The sequence below is a fragment of the Lytechinus pictus genome, unplaced genomic scaffold (assembly GCF_037042905.1).
Source record: "Lytechinus pictus isolate F3 Inbred unplaced genomic scaffold, Lp3.0 scaffold_20, whole genome shotgun sequence".
Classification (NCBI taxonomy): domain Eukaryota; kingdom Metazoa; phylum Echinodermata; class Echinoidea; order Temnopleuroida; family Toxopneustidae; genus Lytechinus; species Lytechinus pictus.
The window spans coordinates 1572501-1593662 of NW_026974141.1; the positions used below are offsets into that span (position 1 = coordinate 1572501).

Sequence of the window (21162 nt, forward strand, 5' to 3'; positions counted from 1 at the left end):
TTCTACTGTGGACAGGCAGCAGACTGGCTGCATCAGCCTAGATTCCTTCAGAGAGTTACTTGGAACATTACTGAATAAGGATCTAACCTCCAACTCCAGGCTTTTCAGTGATATCTTATCAACCATTGGCAAGGTAACCTAGAGCTCTAGAATGAGGGTGATGATGACGATGGTGATGATGATGGTGATGAAGATGATGGTGATGATGATGATGATTATGATGATGGTGATGATTATGATGATGGTGATGATTATGATGATGGTGATGGTGATGATGATGATTATGGCGTTGGGGATGATAGAGGAAATGAGCTTTGAAGATGTATTCTGGGTAGTAAGCCCATTAGTTTGGACATCTTGGAATGTATTGATTTGAGAATATTGTTCCCATAGCAATATTGTTTTGGGTTTAATGTACTATACACCAATGTATTCCATTTTAAGTCATCTCAAAATGAAGGATTACAACATTAATGATTACGAAGTCAAATATTTATTCCTTACAATGCGTGCCTAAGTACCCAAGTATACAATTTTCACCTAAATGCTTTTAGCATGTGATAAATTGGTGAAAGTTTTAAGTGTGTACTTAGTTTGTGAAGAATAATAATATTTGTATAAAACATTTAAAATATATTATATCTCATGCAAATCTCCACTCCATTGAATACCACATTTTTTTACAATCAAACAATCAATCAGCTTATAATTTGTACATTTATATTTAATGATATTTAAATATTGTTAATATATTTTTTCCATTTGTTCATTTTTCCCTCAGAATGGATCGTTGTCAATTGACAAGGTAGAATACCTGGTCTTCATTCCATACTTCCTCACGTTCAAGTGAACAAAGCATCCCTTCCAAGAGCAATGGTATGGTCTTCTCCTGCAGTTTACCAATGATGCTTATGGGTTCTTCCATCATTAAGAAGGGTAGTGCAAGATGTGGTAGTGTCTCCACAGTGAACATGTTATGTTTTACCTGTCAAAAGGTCCATATATTCATTTATACTTCCTCACATTCAAGTGAACAAGACACCCCTTCAGGGAACAATGGTATGGTCTTCTCCAGCAGTTTACCTTTGATGCTTGTGGGTTCTTCCATCATATAAAAGGGTGGTGTAAGATATAATTTTGTCACCTGAGTGAACATGTTATGTTCTACCTGTCAATATGTTTATGCATTTAATTATACTTCATCACATTCAAGTGAACAAGACACCCCTTCCAGGAACAATGGTATGGTCTTCTCCAAAAGTTACCTATGATGCTTGTGGGTTCTTTCATCATATTAGAGGGTAGCGCAATATACAGAGTTGTCATCAAAGTGTATGTTTTGTGTTTACCTGTCAATACTTAGGCATGTGTAACAGGGAGCTTTTGAATTAGGGTAGAAGTAGTGCAGCATAGAGAATAGAAATATTGAGCATGGTGGAATGCAACTTCCCTCAGCCAAAAGTTTTATTTGCCACTCTCCACCCAGGTGTATACAAAGTCGGAACCTGTAGGAAGGAATTTTGTAAATGCTCAAGCACCCGATCCGGGTAGCCATTCTAAAGATATAATAGTAAGCTGTGCTAAGACATATTGTACTCGATCAGGGGGAATAGGGCACTGTCTTCTCTGTAGAAGCCTATGTAAGATAAAAGAATCAGTATTCTGCAGGTTAATGGTATTCTATATTTTGCATCCACCATTATCAGGGTTCTTCCATTTTCGATTCAGGGTTCATCGTCATGAATATTGCGCTTTCTTACAAATCTTTATGCAGGTCTTATTCCTTCCAGAACTTCCCATTTAACCAAGTCAATGCTTATGTACATGTATTACAACATAAATTCTATTGATGTAATTTGAGGAAATATCATATCCAATTTTTATTCATGTACTTCAAAAAACAACCTGTTCTGCAAATATGATTACAATTAAAATAGATGATGCTTCAATGAATGATCCCAAGAACATGGGAGAGGCTGAACTATGCGAACCTAGACTGAAGAGTTTATAATTATTTTAGATCGTTCAATCATTTTTATAATACAAGAAGATATGGTATTATAAAAATTGAAGAAATTAGGACCAGTTAAGATGAAAAATAAAGTTATTAAGTTCATGTTTTTTACCAGATGTGTTAAAAAATTTGTTGAATGTTGTATTTAATGCTTATATATGTTAATAGTGCCATCAATTATTTTCCACTTGCAATATTCATATATGCTTGATCCGTCCAGAAACTTGAAAGAAATATGAATAGAAAACTTTGTATTTTTTTTAAAATGAAAGTTATATATTCCTTATAACGAGTAAGAATCAACTGTCTTTATGTATTTGAACAAAATACAAATAATTGTTAAAAATAATTTTGATGACTGTTTGTGTAAATGTGTAGCAATATCCAGGTTTTGAATTTTTTCACATTTGTCAATCTTTGCACTCTTAACCATTACCAAAATTTTTGTATATTTTTTGGCATTTTTGGTATATTTGTCAAAATTGAAATCAATATAATAACATGTATTTCTGTCTTTATGTCTAATTACTATGAATTGTCACAACACAAACACCGCATGGGATTTCTTTCATAATTGTCATGACTGATGCATATTGCAAGATTGTGAACGAACGGAACCTGATTTCTTTGAAGAGTATGAGTTATTACTAACACTCTTCATTATAAATGTTAATTATGAGGTCAAGAAGACCTCTTCACATGTGTTGTGATAATGGAATATGAAGTAGATGTAGTATATTGGGTAGATTAAATTATTTATATTTTTACTGGAATAATGTATAAATACTGGCCGGGCTGCATGCTATTTTCTTTCTGGGGCCCGTAACACATAACTTAGCAATGATCGTAGAACATTTTTTTTGCAATTGATTCCATTGACTACAATGTACAATCAATCGTGAAAATCAAGCATACATGTACTATCAATCGCTAACCTTTGTGTTACGGGACACTGGTCTTCATTTTCTATGTACATGTATTTAAAAAACACTAAATCACCTTGAAAAAAAATGTTTCTTTAAGAAAGACTTTTTGCCCCTTTGAAATATTCTGAAATACATTACTTAAACTTGATATATTTATATATGTATCTTGGGGGACATTTCATGAAGGTTTTTGTAAGTTATGCATGACTTTCGGTACATCTGTTGACCCTTTTTTGTGCTAGATGATATATCCCTATGTAGGTGACTTAGCATCTAAGAACATGTTAACGGTCATGCATACAATTGTGCATAAAGTTGTGAGTAAAGTTGGGTGTAAAGTTGTGCATTACTTTAAAACAGCTTTATGGAACTCCACCCTGCCTTTGTAAATAATTGATGTTCAAAAGTTGATCACTGATCCACATGATGTAGAGTAAGTAATCTGACACAGGGCATTGGGAATACCATGTATATTATTTTCCATTCTCCTAAATGATCATTTTATATAAGTAATTTGGAAGAAATTATGTAAATGTGATGTGTGTCACATGTAAAATTGTGTGTGAGTGTAATGGACAATGATCGAAGCGTTGCATTTTTGGCCTTCCTTTGCATGAAGTGCATTGACAGAAATGCTGTATTATTTATGATTTACAGTATCAGCGTGATGGCTAAATCTGTGTGAAATACAAAGATTATGATCAAAATGGGTGAAATAAAATAATGTGTGTTGGTCATGTGTGAATTTTGCTTAATGGATTGTCTTCTTTCTTTGAATGTCTTTATAAATAGATATTATAAATAAATAAAATATATAAATATATATATATGTTCTGTAGTTTGTGTTTCTATCAGTTACTTATATTTATATAAAGAGAGAGGATGAGGAGAAAGGAGATGAGAGAGAGAGGAGAGGGAGAGAGAGGGGGGGGGGGAGAGGGAGAGTGGGGAGGAAGACAAGAGATAACAGATGGAGAGGCAGGAAAGAGCAAAGAGATGACAGAAAGAGGGAGGGAGAAAGAAAGAAACAGGCAGGTAGGCAGATAAACAAGGAAAGGAAGACATGAAAAGGAACAGAAATAAAGGAATGGATGAGAGACAAAGTGGAAGAAAATGAGATATAAAGAAAGGTAGAAAGAAAAAGAAAGTGAAAAATGGAAAATCATGAAGAAATACACCATTTCTTTCCCCCCTTTCTCTGTATTTCCAATTTTCTTTCCTCTTTTTCTCTTCCCTTTTCTCTCCTTCCCCTTTTTCTTTCCTCTTCCGCTTTTCCCCCTTTTCTCTCCTCTTTCACTCTCCTGTTTCCCCTCCCCCATTTTTTTCTCTTCTTTCTTCGTTATTATCTCTCCACTCTTCCTTTTTACACTACTGAAATAATACCTTTCCCCCTTTTCTCTCCTCATTTCCCCCTTTTTTCATTCGTGTGGCTGCACTGACGCTCCAAGCCATGTCACATATTGCTATCTAACAGAGCCATCTCAGAAACAAGCCTGTATATTTAAAGGACAAGTCCACCCTGACAAAAAGTTGATTGACTCAAAAGAAAAATCCAGCGAGCATAACACTGAAAATTTCATCGAAATCGGATGTAAAATAAGTTATGGCTTTTTTCAATTTCGCTTAATTTCACAAAACGGTTATATGCACATCCCGGTCGGTATGCAAATGAGGGAACTGATGACATCACTCACTATTTCTTTCGTATTTTATTGTATGAAATATTCTAATTTTCTCCCCCTTGTCCTGTGAATCAAAGTTTTACTTCTCCCTAAACATGTGAAATTACCATTGTTTTACATTTTATGCTTAAAAAAAGCTGGTCCTTATTGTCAAATCTGTAAAAATTGATAATTCAAACAATTAAAAAACAAAAGAAATAGTGAGGGACATCATCAATTCTCTCATTTGCGTGTGAGTAAATTGTGCATATAACTATGTTGTGAAAAATCAGCGAAACTTTGAAATGGCATAACTTTATTATTTTGCATCCGATTTCGAAGACATTTTCAGCATTATGTTTGTCTGATTTTTCTCTATTGATTCAAATCAACATTTTTTCTGAGGTGGACTTGACCGTTAAGGTGAGGATCCAGCTGGGTTGGATACAACAATACCATTTCATGGGTCATATTGTTTGTGGGGTGACACAACATTTGCTCCTGCGACAATTATGTTAGGGTTGTAATAGGGTTTCATTTTAGGTTTAAGGATATAAATACCAGTTGTGATAGCGATCTCCAAATGAGTTCGAACAGAATCCAATAAAATTACCACCAAAGTGTTTGAATGTATAAATAAAAAAATATGTGCCATATAGCTCTAGAAGAAAATGCATAATTGCTGAGAAATGAGCGAAATAAGCATGGAATTCGATTAATGTCCAGTATTTTTCCAAGCAATATTAATATACTGTCCCCCACATATGCTTTTTTGTGTCGGTAATCATCAATTATCGGTTTTCAGCTAAAATTTCATGATTTCACAAAGAAAAGTTCATTTCAATGCACCAGATCTAGATCTACAGGTATATGATAATATTTTGACAATTAACCATGATTTAAAAGACTTTCTCATGAAATAATTGTTTGCTGCAACTTCTGTATTTTACCTTTAATATTAGGTTTAGGGTAGGATATAGTGTTAAACCCAGGGTAGAAATTGGTCATTCGACTAGTGTGTGGAATTTAGTGCAGAGCAATCGTCGCCTGAGCAAACGTCATGGAACCGTTTTTGCACCATAATGTGCCCCATCCAAAGCACTGGATAATCTCGCTAGATCTTCCACGGCATTTTAATGGCATTTTATGGGTCTGTTCTTGCATCTATAGACGTTTTAACTTTAAATCTTTGGATGTGTTCATCAAATTGAATCTGTGGCCGTCTAACACTAGTATTGTTAGACAACAGCGTGTGGTAAACCTGTAGTGTATTAGTACATATGAAAAGAATTACACAAGTGATGCATTTTCAGTTTTATATTTATTACATAATTTAATTTTCTTAGCAAGAGTAATTACATGTATGACATTCATTAACTAATAGGTACAACCTTTTATCAAAAATTCAAATCGAATGGTATAATTCCTTTCCATATCTGCATGAATCTACATTCTACAGGTATCGCTACATAAGTTGATAGTTGCCTAAGTTGAAGCAATATTTCAAACCAGATTATGCAAATCAGTGGGGGGGGGGGGGGGGGATGGGTCATGCTTAGTGCTGATGCACACAAGATAAGTAAAGCGCAATCTTATCAAAATACAGTTGTGCGCGTCCTCTTGGCATGAGTTGACCAGTGCGGTGATGCCTTGTCTACAACACACAACTGGAAATTTAAGTGCGACTCTAAGTAATACTTAATTCTTTTGCAAAACAGCCTCCAGATTTCTCAAAAAGTGTTAACCAACTTCTGTGGTCCCCAGAGAGTAAACTTGGGCAGATTCACCAGCGTATAGTACCCATTCCCCTTGGGCAGTATTCTAAATATAAACCAGGTACATGAAGTATATTATTTATGTCCTCATGAAAGAAAAATATTATTTGAAGTAAAACTTTTGAAAAACAAAATGACATTGTAACCATTTTATGTATTGGAGTACATGGAAGAGTAGTCCTTGCCTTTCATCACTAAGACATCACATAGTATGCGGACGATTTTAAGTCTCCATGGGTATAGTGTTTACCAATTTTTACAACTTTTTAAAATTTAACTTTCTTATTTATGTCCGATATTGTTCAAACTTTCACCTATCAATTTGTATGATTTTTCTTTTTCCTCTAAAATAAGTTTTTATTTGAGTTAGATTCCCTTTAATGGCAATGATTATGATGTTCAGTAGTGAACACCATATGTACGAAGTAGCCATACTTACATGTACTTATTCCCATAAATGCCATTCGATCGCCACGCTCGAATACACTGGCAAAAACAAACTTCTGCTATAAAAGGAGAAGAGTCTGCCCCGCACAATAAGGTGGGAAACCCTGCTTACTACAAAAACCTATCGTGCGCGGCTCACTTCCTCTTTCTGAAGGCAAACGCACGTCAGATACAGAAAAGAGGGGAGATGGGAGGGTAGCATATGTAAGTATGACTACTCGGCCGTCAGGGGCTAGTTGCAGAAAGAATTGCAATCGATCGCAACTCTAAAAACCATGCGCAACTTGATTTTAAACCAATCAACAGTGCGCATTTGGGACTTGCGATTGATTTTTTGACTTGCGTTTAAACGCAACTCTTTCTGCAACATACACCGGATGGTAAAACGGTCGAACTCACAAATGTTACTTTTTGAGGTAAATTCACTTTCCTGGTAATGTGAGGGCGCTCTTTCCAACAGTGCTATCATGAATATCATTGTGTATATGTCGTGTCGTAATTCAATTTACTACACGACGTATTTCCGAATTACTGCCCAACGATGTTATGTCATGACGTTAAATGAATTAGTGTCGCTACATCAAATAAATAAGGTCGTGTAGTAATTCTAATTACTACACTACCTATAAAAGAATTATGTCATGCAGTAAATAACTACTACACGACGTAATTCCAAATTACTGTTCAACGATTTAACGTCGTGACGTTAAATCAACCAGTGAGATCGTTCGTTATTTGCGATGTCGGCCGCAAACGTGAAACTACATACATTATATGTACCGCCGCCAAAGAGCAGTATATACAGCTTTATCACCGCCGCATACAAAATCAAATCCAGCTAGCTAGCTGGATGCATGATTATATGCGCCGCGGCATATATGATATACGAATGTTACGTTCGTTCGTGTGCTTAATTGATTCAAGACATAGTAAGCTAGCTAGGCCAGGACGTCAGGACGGACCCCACAAGGACTTGCCAAGACCAAGTCTAACTAGAACACCATGGTACTCCTCAATGGATTCTTATCAAGAATTTTGTCATTGGTGAATCAAGTAGCTAGATGCTTAGAAGAGCAACCGTCAACAGAAACTTTACGTGGTTTCCACAATCAGTTGCACAGCAGTCTACAACAATTCTCAAGAATTCGGGGCACCGTTGAGAATGGAGAGTATACACAGTTACGTGATTTTTTCTCCTATGAGGATGAGCTAAATGAGCCCCTTTTGGACATTTTTTCACGTTTCAATGTACGAAGAATGAGCCCCTTTTGGACATTTTTTCATGTTTCAATGTACGAAGAATGAGCCCCTTTTGGACATTTTTTCACGTTTCAATGTACAAAGAATGAGCCCCTTTTGGACATTTTTTCACGTTTCAATGTACGAAGAATGAGCCCCTTTTGGACATTTTTCCATGTTTCAATGTACGAAGAATGAGCCCCTTTTGGACATTTTTTCACGTTTCAATGTACGAAGAATTGTGAAGCCCCAGAATGTGCGGGATATTGCACGACAGTGTGCACGTGTGATGGTGCTACAAGGACCCCACTTTTGCATTGACAGTATGAGGCTTGCCTCCCTTCGGGATTTCCAAGAATTCCAGTCCCCCCCAGTCCATCACGACCTTGTATAGGAATCTGAAACCAAATGGCAGGAGTGTAGCCAATGCCCTCAATTTCACAAGTGTCCGTTCAGCCAGCCACCGCACGATCAGCCAATATCTGAAAAGATGTGTTCAATCCTTTGACGAGGAATGAAGTTCCTCCGTTTCACAACAGGGAGTGATTGTATGATTGTGCCCAACATTTCGGTACAATTCAATCATATGAATGGGTTAGAGCGAAGGATCGTGGCCCATACATGCAGTGCAATAATTAATGTGCCACTTACATATATTATTTTATCTAAAGTGTTGTCTACCTCTAGGTTCTACAGTTGAGGCTGTACATGTTTATGTATAAATTAGAGAAATAATTACAATCTCTAGAATACTGCCAGATTTGTATTTGTGTAATTTGATGAAATTGTTGCATTTTTTTAATTCTGTCTTTCTTGCCAATGCTCCTTGAAGATTAATGTGAATGTGACTGGACACCCGTCTCTTTTTACTTTTGGTTACATCCACAACCAAGCTGTGGGGCTTATTAAAATCCTTCTTTGTTTGACTCGGCGATATCCACATCTAGGTACTAAAATTATAGAAGAACCAAATTTTGATCCTATTATGCTTGAAAATCTGATTAATATTTACAATATCCTGTATCCATGAAAATGCAGTTGTGGATGTAATTTTGACACCTTTTCGATGTTAATCCACATCCAATTTTGTTCTTTTTTTAAACAAAATATATCACAGAGTTGATTCATGCTTATCTAGTTACAAACTGAAACTTCAGTTGTATTAAAAAAAAAATTATGGCTTGCACGTTTTTTTTTCAAGTGGTATATCGAGTTGTGGATGTAACAGGAAACCGTGTCCAGGCTCTATCTGTTACATCCACAACCAGTTTTTGAGGTATGGCATAACCCTCTACATACAAGTTAACAATTCAACTATTATATGATCCAAAGAATAGTAGGCTTTGCTTATAGTAGAGCAAAATTAACCTGCTTTGCGTCCAAGGTATAATTTTGGGCAGTGAATTCTTTTATGTGATGGTCAGTGGAATACCTTGTAAACAAACGGGTAGATGTTCAGCAAGTAGCCCGTTTCTCGGATGGCGCAGCTTGCCAATATAAAAGTAAGGGCCCCTTTATCGATGTCGCCATGGCTGAGAAAACTTACAGGGTTCCAACTAGCTTCCACTACTATGGTTCTCGTCACGGGAAAGGGGCGAGTGATGGGGAGTCGGCCGTGGTAAAGCGTTCAGCATCACAGGCCGTCTTGGGTCGTAGTGTTGTGATAAACCCAGCCGAGGACTTTGTTCTGCTATGCAAAGAGATTGCCAGAACAGACGATGGGACCGAAGGCTGCCTGCACTTCCAGCGCAGAATATCCTTAATAGAGAAAATTGAGCGCAACAGAGGGCACAAAAATGCTGATATTAAGACACTGAAGGGAACCTGCAGTCTGCATGCCATCCGAGGTAGTCCAGGAGGACGGGTGTGGACTCAAAACTTGTCCTGCTTCTGTGAGCCATATGTGGGCATATTTTTTTGTAAATTGAATTGCTAATTAATGGTTTTAATTTTTTAATTGGAATGAAAATCATTACGGTATTTGCTATGTTAATGATTTGCCATCTAAAATTAAAACTTGCCCCTCACTATTGACTTCTAAACGTAAATATAAATCATATCTTGCCAATTTTTCATCAGTTTTTTTAATAAAATGGAGCCTTGTGGGTTTTTTTTCTTTGTTAAAATTTTTTTTTTTCTTTTGTTTATGTCGATGTTTTTTGCACTACATTTAACTGCTTAATCGGCATTAATTTGTTTTATTTAACCAATGCCCAGAACCAAGGGGAATTAACCTCGATAGGTCTTTGGCCTTTGCTAATCCCCTACTTCCACTGCATGTTGGTTCTACTCTTTCTATTTGTCATTATATTGATCTATCCGAGGGGTTCCTCTACCAGAGTTACTCGATCAGACGACGATTAACGCCAGGGAGCTGTATTGCCTCAAATAAAGGGGCAATGCTACTCCCTTGCACCTGTCTCTGCCTTTTACCTTAATTGTAAGGCTATTTTATATACAAAAGTTGTATTTTATATGTGTTTACTATGCTTTATATGTCATACAGAAAATGGACGCCTATGAGTTACAATTCTTATTATATACTAGTTATGCTTTTTGTTGAAATGGGAAAATCAGATAAGTAACAATATTTTATATATATATGTATGTATTCATTGATTTAAAAATTTGTTTATTTTTACTTAGGTACATAGCAGTGAGCTTATTTAATTTATGTCAAGGCAGAGACAAGGTAAGAATATGTTTTACAATTGGTAATGATGTACAATGTATATATTTATGTATTTGTGTTATATTTATGTTTATGAACAGAGAAGAGTAAGAAAAGAAAAAAAAAAGGATCAAAGATAAAGAAAAGAAAATGATCACAAAAGAAGAAAATAAAAAGATCACAGAAGAAGATTATAAAAAAAAGGAAAAAAAGATCAAAGATAAAGAAAAGAAAAAGATTACAAAAGAAGAAAATAAATATTACAGAAAAAAAAAGAGATCAAAGAATACGAAAAAAAGATATGAGAAAAAAAAAGAAGAAGAAAAACAAATGTATGTTGATGTATATTTTATGTTTAGGGTCACCTTATGTTAGGTTAGGTTGAGTTATACCTTACGTTAAGAATGTTAAGTATATTAAGTTATGCTAAGTTGTATTGGAAATAGGCCCCCCAATTTTTTTAGGGTGGGGGGAAGTATAGTGTAAGGGGATTATAGTTTAAGCAGACGACATGCACCCATGCGTTTACAAGTCACCTGACCCACCGGCGGGAAGGCTGAGCTGTACCGCAATATACACTGAACTACATACACACGCCATTGCATTCAGAGAAGCATCACTCCATACCCAAACCCCCAGTCGTAGCAGACGTACTGAGAGCCGTGCTTGATCGAGTGTACAAGATAAAGGTAGGATTTCCTCCCGGTGTATATTGTGTGTAAGTTATAGTGAGTGTATGATTTTTTATGTTATCGGCCCCCCGCATTACTGTTTGTTTATCTATTGATTTTTTGTTGTTGTTCGTATAATATTGTATGTTGTATATTGTTCCTTTTTAATGGATGTGAATAAAGTGTATTGAATTGAATTAATTCAATTTTGGAGTGATCATCCAAAGGTCAAAGAATAGACAAAGAAGGATTCAAGCATCAAGAAAGAAGGGATGCCCGGCATTAATAATGATGAAGGAAGTTATCAGATTTACTGAATTAAGGTATAATTTTCTGCATAAACAATAATCCAAGTGCAAGCAATTAGCACTTAAATGCAGGGAGAAACTGGATCTATGGCGAGACTTCTCCTATCTCTGCCCAGAAGAAATTCTTGCGACGATGGACGATAAGCTAGGGCTGCTGTCCATGACAGTACAGCTAAAGATGAAGGATGATACTGGCCTGATACCTATTCCAGCAGGAAACCCAAAGGCAATTAGCACTTCAATGCAGGGAGAAGCTGGATCTCCTGTGAAACTTCTCCTATCTCTGCCCAGAAGAAATTCTTGTGACGATGGACGATAAGCTAGGGCTGCTGTCCATGACAGTACAGCTAAAGATGAAGGATGATACTGGCCTGATACCTATTCCAGTAGGAAACCCAAAGGCAATTAGCACGTCAATGCAGGGAGAAGCTGGATCTCCTGTCAAACTTCTCCTATCTCTGCCCAGAAGAAATTCTTGCGACGATGGACGATAAGCTAGGGCTGCTGTCCATGACAGTACAGCTAAAGATGAAGGATGATACTGGCATAATACCTATTCCAGTAGGAAACCCAAAGAAAATTAGCAGTTAAATGCAGGGAGAAACTGGATCTCTGGCGAGACTTCTCCTATCTCTGCCCAGAAGAAATTCTTGCGACGATGGACGATAAGCTAGGGCTGCTGTCCATGACAGTACAGCTAAATATGAAGGATGATACTGGCCTGATACCTATTCCAGCAGGAAACCCAAAGGCAATTGGCACTTCAATGCAGAGAGAAGCTGGATCTCCTGTCAAACTTCTCCTATCTCTGCCCAGAAGAGTTTCTGGAGATGGACAATAAGCTAGGGCTGCTGTCCATGACAGTACAGCTGAGGATGAAAGATGGTGATACTGGCCTGATACCTATTCCAGCAGGAACCCAAAGGCAATTGGCAGTTAAATGCAGGGAGAAGCTGGATCTCCTGTCAAACTTCTCCTATCTCTGCCCAGAAGAGTTTCTGGAGATGATGGACAATAAGCTAGGGCTGCTGTCCATGACAGTACAGCTGAGGATGAAAGATGATGATACTGGCCTGATACCTATTCCAGCAGGAACCCAAAGGCAATTGGCACTTCAATGCAGGGAGAAGCCGGATCTCCTGTGAAACTTCTCCTATCTCTGCCCAGAAGAGTTTCTGGAGATGATGGACAATAAGCTAGGGCTGCTGTCCATGACAGTACAGCTAAAGATGAAAGATGATGATACTGGCCTGATACCTATTCCAGTAGAAACCCAAAGGCAATTGGCACTTCAATGCAGGGAGAAGCTGGATCTCCTGTCAAACTTCTCCTATCTCTGCCCAGAAGAGTTTCTGGAGATGATGGACAATAAGCTAGGGCTGCTGTCCATGACAGTACAGCTGAGGATGAAAGATGATGATACTGGCCTGATACCTATTCCAGCAGGAACCCAAAGGCAATTGGCACTTCAATGCAGGGAGAAGCCGGATCTCCTGTGAAACTTCTCCTATCTCTGCCCAGAAGAGTTTCTGGAGATGATGGACAATAAGCTAGGGCTGCTGTCCATGACAGTACAGCTAAAGATGAAAGATGATGATACTGGCCTGATACCTATTCCAGTAGAAACCCAAAGGCAATTGGCACTTCAATGCAGGGAGAAGCTGGATCTCCTGTGAAACTTCTCCTATCTCTGCCCAGAAGAGTTTCTGGAGATGGACAATAAGCTAGGGCTGCTGTCCATGACAGTACAGCTGAGGATGAAAGATGGTGATACTGGCCTGATACCTATTCCAGCAGGAACCCAAAGGCAATTGGCAGTTAAATGCAGGGAGAAGCTGGATCTCCTGTGAAACTTCTCCTATCTCTGCCCAGAAGAGTTTCTGGAGATGATGGACAATAAGCTAGGGCTGCTGTCCATGACAGTACACAGAGATGCCAACTTTTGGAAATCAGAATTAGGGAGGATTTGCAACCGACACCAAATTATGTGCGCGTAGCGCACATATCGAGCGCTCCGCGCTCGACCCTTGCGGCCGGGGTCGAGGGCCCGCCTTAGGGCCCTGGAAGCTCTGGGTTTCTAGATGCTCTCTGGTGCAATCTGACCCTTATTTTGGAGCATTTCACATGTTTTTAAAAAAACATTGTTCCCACTTTTTTGACATAAAAATAAAAATATCAAATATGCATTTTTACATGTAAAACAAATGAGGGGACAATAGAAGAAAAGTACCTGTTGACTGTTCAACTATAATAATGATGAATTATCCTCTTTATTATTATTAAAGCGCGGGTAACGTCTTCCTCCTCGCTGGTCCCTTGCTTGGTGAAATAAGTCAACAGGGTACTAGTGGAGCTCGAAGATCTCGTCTTCGCAATGTCCGTATGCCGTTTGCTCCCTACGTGCTTCCGAATATCATCACGACCTCCGTGCTCAACTTTAATGTCCACGCTGCAAATTGTGCAAAATGCATGGTAGATTCCTCTTTCCGACTTCCGAATACACGGGTACTGGAGACTGTATTCAGTCTTATACTTCTGAGACCATTTCTTGGTCTTTTTGTTGTTGATTTTCCGCCATTTCGTGTCAATATCAACCCATCAATATGCCGAAATCACACACCGATATTCCATCGCACGACTCAACAAATCCAGCGGCCGCGAGCGCACACGCCTCGCGAAGCTAGCCGGGCCTACCGGCCTGGTGCACAGTGGATTCCCGTTGGGCATATCACATGCACCAGCTTTTCGCTGCTCCTTATTTGTCTGCCTTTCACACAGAATTTAGTAGCAGCGAAACGTAATGGAGTTACTACATGCTAAAGTCAGCAGACGATACATGTACTTCCAATCCAATTTGATCAATGCAAAAAAAATCGTAATTTCGGGAGGATAAGGATGGTAATCGTAAGGGCGGGAGTTGGGATGAATTTTCGGGAGCCTCCCGATGAAATCGGGAGGGTTGGCATCTCTGCAGTACAGCTGAGGATGAAAGATGATGATACTGGCCTGATACCTATTCCAGCAGGAACCCAAAGGCAATTGGCACTTCAATGCAGGGAGAAGCTGGATCTCCTGTGAAACTTCTCCTATCTCTGCCTAGAAGAGTTTCTGGAGATGATGGACAATAAGCTAGGGCTGCTGTCCATGACAGTACAGCTGAGGATGAAAGATGATGATACTGGCCTGATACCTATTCCAGCAGGAACCCAAAGGCAATTGGCACTTCAATGCAGGGAGAAGCTGGATCTCCTGTGAAACTTCTCCTATCTCTGCCCAGAAGAGTTTCTGGAGATGATGGACAATAAGCTAGGGCTGCTGTCCATGACAGTACAGCTGAGGATGAAAGATGATGATACTGGCCTGATACCTATTCCAGCAGGAACCCAAAGGCAATTGGCACTTCAATGCAGGGAGAAGCTGGATCTCCTGTGAAACTTCTCCTATCTCTGCCCAGAAGAGTTTCTGGAGATGATGGACAATAAGCTAGGGCTGCTGTCCATGACAGTACAGCTGAGGATGAAAGATGATGATACTGGCCTGATACCTATTCCAGCAGGAACCCAAAGGCAATTGGCACTTCAATGCAGGGAGAAGCTGGATCTCCTGTGAAACTTCTCCTATCTCTGCCCAGAAGAGTTTCTGGAGATGATGGACAATAAGCTAGGGCTGCTGTCCATGACAGTACAGCTGAGGATGAAAGATGATGATACTGGCCTGATACCTATTCCAGCAGGAACCCAAAGGCAATTGGCAGTTAAATGCAGGGAGAAGCTGGATCTCCTGCGAGACTTCTTCCATCTCTGCCCAGAAGAGTTTCTAGAGATGATGGACGATAAGCTAGGGCTGCTGTCCATGACAGTACAGCTAAATATGAAGGATGATACTAGCCTGATACCTATTCCAGCAGGAAACCCAAAGGCAATTGGCACTTCAATGCAGGGAGAAGCTGGATCTCCTGTCAAACTTCTCCTATCTCTGCCCAGAAGAGTTTCTGGAGATGGACAATAAGCTAGGGCTGCTGTCCATGACAGTACAGCTGAGGATGAAAGATGATGATACTGGCCTGATACCTATTCCAGCAGGAACCCAAAGGCAATTGGCAGTTAAATGCAGGGAGAAGCTGGATCTCCTGTGAAACTTCTCCTATCTCTGCCCAGAAGAGTTTCTGGAGATGATGGACAATAAGCTAGGGTTGCTGTCCATGACAGTACAGCTGAGGATGAAAGATGATGATACTGGCCTGATACCTATTCCAGCAGGAACCCAAAGGCAATTGGCACTTCAATGCAGGGAGAAGCTGGATCTCCTGTGAAACTTCTCCTATCTCTGCCCAGAAGAGTTTCTGGAGATGATGGACAATAAGCTAGGGCTGCTGTCCATGACAGTACAGCTAAAGATGAAAGATGATGATACTGGTCTGATACCTATTCCAGTAGAAACCCAAAGGCAATTGGCACTTCAATGCAGGGAGAAGCTGGATCTCCTGTGAAACTTCTCCTATCTCTGCCCAGAAGAGTTTCTGGAGATGATGGACAATAAGCTAGAACTGCTGTCCATGACAGTACAGCTGAGGATGAAAGATGATGATACTGGCCTGATACCTATTCCAGCAGGAAACCCAAAGGCAATTGGCACTTCAATGCAGGGAGGAGCTGGATCTCCTGTGAAACTTCTCCTATCTCTGCCCAGAAGAGTTTCTGGAGATGATGGACAATAAGCTAGGGCTGCTGTCCATGACAGTACAGCTGAGGATGAAAGATGATGATACTGGCCTGATACCTATTCCAGCAGGAACCCAAAGGCAATTGGCACTTCAATGCAGGGAGAAGCTGGATCTCCTGTGAAACTTCTCCTATCTCTGCCCAGAAGAGTTTCTGGAGATGATGGACAATAAGCTAGGGCTGCTGTCCATGACAGTACAGCTGAGGATGAAAGATGATGATACTGGCCTGATACCTATTCCAGCAGGAACCCAAAGGCAATTGGCACTTCAATGCAGGGAGAAGCTGGATCTCCTGTGAAACTTCTCCTATCTCTGCCCAGAAGAGTTTCTGGAGATGATGGACAATAAGCTAGGGCTGCTGTCCATGACAGTACAGCTGAGGATGAAAGATGATGATACTGGCCTGATACCTATTCCAGCAGGAACCCAAAGGCAATTGGCACTTCAATGCAGGGAGAAGCTGGATCTCCTGTGAAACTTCTCCTATCTCTGCCCAGAAGAGTTTCTGGAGATGATGGACAATAAGCTAGGGCTGCTGTCCATGACAGTACAGCTGAGGATGAAAGATGATGATACTGGCCTGATACCTATTCCAGCAGGAAACCCAAAGGCAATTGGCACTTCAATGCAGGGAGAAGCTGGATCTCCTGTGAAACTTCTCCTATCTCTGCCCAGAAGAGTTTCTGGAGATGATGGACAATAAGCTAGGGCTGCTGTCCATGACAGTACAGCTGAGGATGAAAGATGATGATACTGGCCTGATACCTATTCCAGCAGGAACCCAAAGGCAATTGGCAGTTAAATGCAGGGAGAAGCTGGATCTCCTGCGAGACTTCTTCCATCTCTGCCCAGAAGAGTTTCTAGAGATGATGGACGATAAGCTAGGGCTGCTGTCCATGACAGTACAGCTAAAGATGAAGGATGATACTGGCATAATACCTATTCCAGTAGGAAACCCAAAGGAAATTAGCAGTTAAATGCAGGGAGAAGCTGGATCTCCTGCGAGACTTCTTCCATCTCTGCCCAGAAGAGTTTCTGGAGATGATGGACGATAAGCTAGGGCTGCTGTCCATGACAGTACAGCTAAAGATGAAAGATGATGATACTGGCATGATATCTCTTCCGGCAGACAACACAAAGACGTCATTGACAAGAGTGACAGGAAAATCAGACACCCCCCTCCCCCCTCTGGGAAGCTCCAACAGAGGAAGAATAGGAGAAGACAAAGAGTTGGAGTGGCAGCATAAAGCCACATCACAAATGAGCAGGTGATATCCAAAGTTATCTCTACAGACCAGAAATCATCACAGGGCAAGTTATTTTAGGTTTATTAAGCTTCTTATTTTACTGCTTGTAATGATAGTATAACAATGTTGCAGTAAATTTGCTTCAAGAATACGAAATCAGCTGCAGCAATACAAAGTCATACAGGGATGCAATGTGAGCATGGATAGGCTCTATACGTCTACTAAACTCACAGGATGGCTCTTCAATCATGGCATACTAGGCGACATTTTAGTTTATGAAGAACAGTTACAAAGATGTGGGGAGGCAATGATCCTGTGCTATACTGGTAATCATGAACTGTGCTGGAACCAGAGCCTAGCATGCAAAGGAGGGTTCAAATTTCCATTTTTACCTCTGGAATTTAGACAGCGGATACCGCTTAATATGAGAGATCAGCAACAAATTTTGGGAACAATACGTCAAAGATTGTCATCTCAAACCCTCAGAGGAACACGGTTTAATTTGTCAACACAACAGACAGAATCAATGAACTCTGCTTTCAGAGTAACCTACCCAAAACATTCCACTACCTATCACAATGATCGGTACCATGCAAGCAAATCACAAGGGAATTCCACCTGCATTCAACAGTAGAACTAAAACGTTTAAGATTTCTGTAGAAATAGAAATCGTTATTCAAGAAGAAGGTCGAGCAGGCATCAAAGTAACATACTGGCCCGTATTCTCCTAAACTCACAGAATGGCTCTTCAATCATGGCATACTAAGCGACATTTTAGTTTATGAAGAACAGTTACAAAGATGTGGGGAGGCAATGATCCTGTGCTATACTGGTAATCATGAACTGTGCTGGAACCAGTGCCTAGCATGTAGAGGGTTCAAATTTACATTTTTACCTCTGGAATTTAGACAGCGGATAACGCTTAATATGAGAGATCAGCAACAAATTTTGGGAACAATATGTCAAAGATTGTCATCTCAAACCCTCAGAAGAACACGGTTTAATTTGTCAACACAAAAGACAGAGTCAATGAACTCTGCTTTCAGAGTAACCTACACAAAAAATTCCACTACCTATCACAATGATCGGTACCATGCAAGCAAATCACAAGGGAATTCCACCTGCATTCAAAAGTAGAACTAGAATGTTTAAGATTTCTGTAGAAATAGGAATCGTTATTCAAGAAGGTCGAGCAGGCATCAATGTAACATACTGGCCTGTATTCACAAAAGAAGATAACCCCCCCCCCCCTTGGGTTTAAACCCACTCCTGTTTTTTTTAAACCATGGTTTAAACCCCCTCTCTGATTCATAAAAGATGGTTTCTTTAAACCATGATTTTAACCAGTCCTAATTTAGACTGTGGTTTAAACCATGGGTTTTTTCCTACTGAGCATGCTCAGTAGATCAGATGCTGTCTGCTACATCCAAAATGGAGGAGGCTAGGTGTGTTATAGCTGGAAGGGAAAGAGCCAAGGGAAATTGGCAAACAGCCGAGAGAAACCTCATCCTTGAGCTAATAACAGAGAGAAAGGAAATTCGTCATTGTAGGAAGACAGATTACCTCAGCAAGAAACAGCTGCATGGGATGAGTTGGCAACAAAATTCCACTCAAAATATGGTGCAAAATGGAGCACTCATCAGATCAAGGCTCAGTGGAAGAAGATGAGGCAGTAGATGGCAGGTTCAAATCCCACTGGTTCCATTTTTTTCTGACTTATGATTTTCATTACAGATCGAGCATGCGATCTTAAACACATAGGAGTAATGCCAAAAAAAAAAATACAAATTATAATTTCCTCCTATTAAAGCCTCTTCAGATCTGAACTGAGTTCAGAAGTGCTTGAACGTCTCACTAAGGGACATTTCTCTGACGCTATCAATGACACTTTAATAAAAGTTGGGCAGGAATGTTTCATGCTCATCCAGTCACTCTAAACGATGCTATCCAAGCTGGTTTTATGACGGAGTCCTTGGCAAGGATGAAGAGACATCCCATTGACGTGAGTACATCAAGTCTAAAAAAGTGAAAGAAAGGAGGACAAATGAAAAGAACACTCCCAGAAGAGGAGAGGAAATTGCTATCAAGGCCCTTGAGGAAGCCAGGATTCAGGTCCCATCCATCAAGATGAAGGTTCCTCAAGCCCAACAATCTCCTACACTTTCACAGGAAGCAGGTTCTTTCGGGAATGAGCCAGATGAAGCTGAAGAGAGCCATGCCGCTTCTGATGTCAACGAGTCTGTAGATGAGGAAATGGCTGAGCCAGTGGAGACCGAGAATGACCTTCCAGAGGTGGAGATAGTGCATCAAGATGAGAAGGCAGAAGATGACAAATCCCAGCAAGTACAAGTTACAGTAAAAAAAGGGAAGAACAAAGTTGGGACAATGAAGGTTAAAGACAGTCATTGTAGTCACAGAGAACTTTTATCATATGCATGGCCAGGAAAAGCAAGGAAACATTCAAACCAGTAGTAGAATTCTACAGTCATAAAAGCAAGATCAGCAACCAAAAACTATTCATAAATATTAAGACACCATAAAAAGTTTGTAACATTAACTGGACGAACATACGAATGGCAGTATGGCCCTGAGAGAGCAAGCTAAAAGATAGATGTACACGGAGAATATTCTGTCCTATACAAAGAATTGGAGAGTGACCAAGAAAAGTTTTACGGATACTTCCGGATGAACATGGCACAATTCCGTGAGCTGCATGGATTGAAGATAACAATCCAGAAGATAACAACAACATTCCGAGTCCAAATTTCGCCTCGAGAGAGGCTGGCCATCTGTTTGAGGTAAACACGAGCATATTCATAACATTTTTATTGCTTCAAATTGTAATGAAAACGTTCAAAACAAATTTGTTCAGGGCGGCCCTGTGATAGTGCACTATAGCTATTCATTGATGCACAGTGGTGTACGCAAGATTTTGGAAAGGGGGGAAGTCAAGCTGAGAGAAACGTTATTGACAACCAAAACAAAAAAATAGGTCGTTTTTATTACCCTCCAAAAAAAAATCGACAAGCAAAAGAAAAAATGGGTCTTCAACACTTTTTTTTTTTTTGGGGGGGGGGGAGGGTTGATTTCTTAGGGGGTGGGGAGTTGGGTATCAAAAATATTCAAGGGGGTTTAACACCTATAACCACGTACCCCCCCCCCCTGCGTACAAGGTAGGCATATCATTCACGCACGATGAAAGAAATGATATTATGATTTCATGTATTAATGAATTATTGATGACGACGTGAATTACTTCTTTTTCTTTGCACAATACATTGTAAATTGCTTAACTTTGAAATTCAATAAATTCGCTATTTGTTATCTGATTTTGATGAAAAAGTCTCATTTCTGCTCTGTAAATCTTACTATATTCATTTTCAGCCCGTAGTAACCATAGGTTCCCACTGTTAAATCATTAGAGATGTGAAAATGTTGATCTATATTATGAATATTGTCTACATCTCAGGTGCAGGAAGG

The 21162-nt window shown here is 39.6% G+C and overlaps 1 protein-coding gene across 2 annotated transcripts in view; it reads left to right on the top strand.

Annotated features, from left to right (window-relative positions):
* Positions 1 to 3763, top strand: part of LOC135157851 (uncharacterized) — a 25348-nt gene extending 21585 nt beyond the window's left edge. For both annotated transcript variants that reach the window (XM_064114907.1, XM_064114906.1), the window contains 2 exons: positions 1 to 133; positions 782 to 3763. The exon at positions 1 to 133 is cut by the window's left edge and continues 8 nt beyond it. In XM_064114907.1, coding sequence (XP_063970977.1) covers positions 1 to 133; positions 782 to 850 — 202 coding nt within the window. In that variant the 3' untranslated portion in view covers positions 851 to 3763. The remainder of the gene's footprint in view (positions 134 to 781) is intronic.
* The last annotated feature ends 17399 nt before the right edge of the window (positions 3764 to 21162 follow it).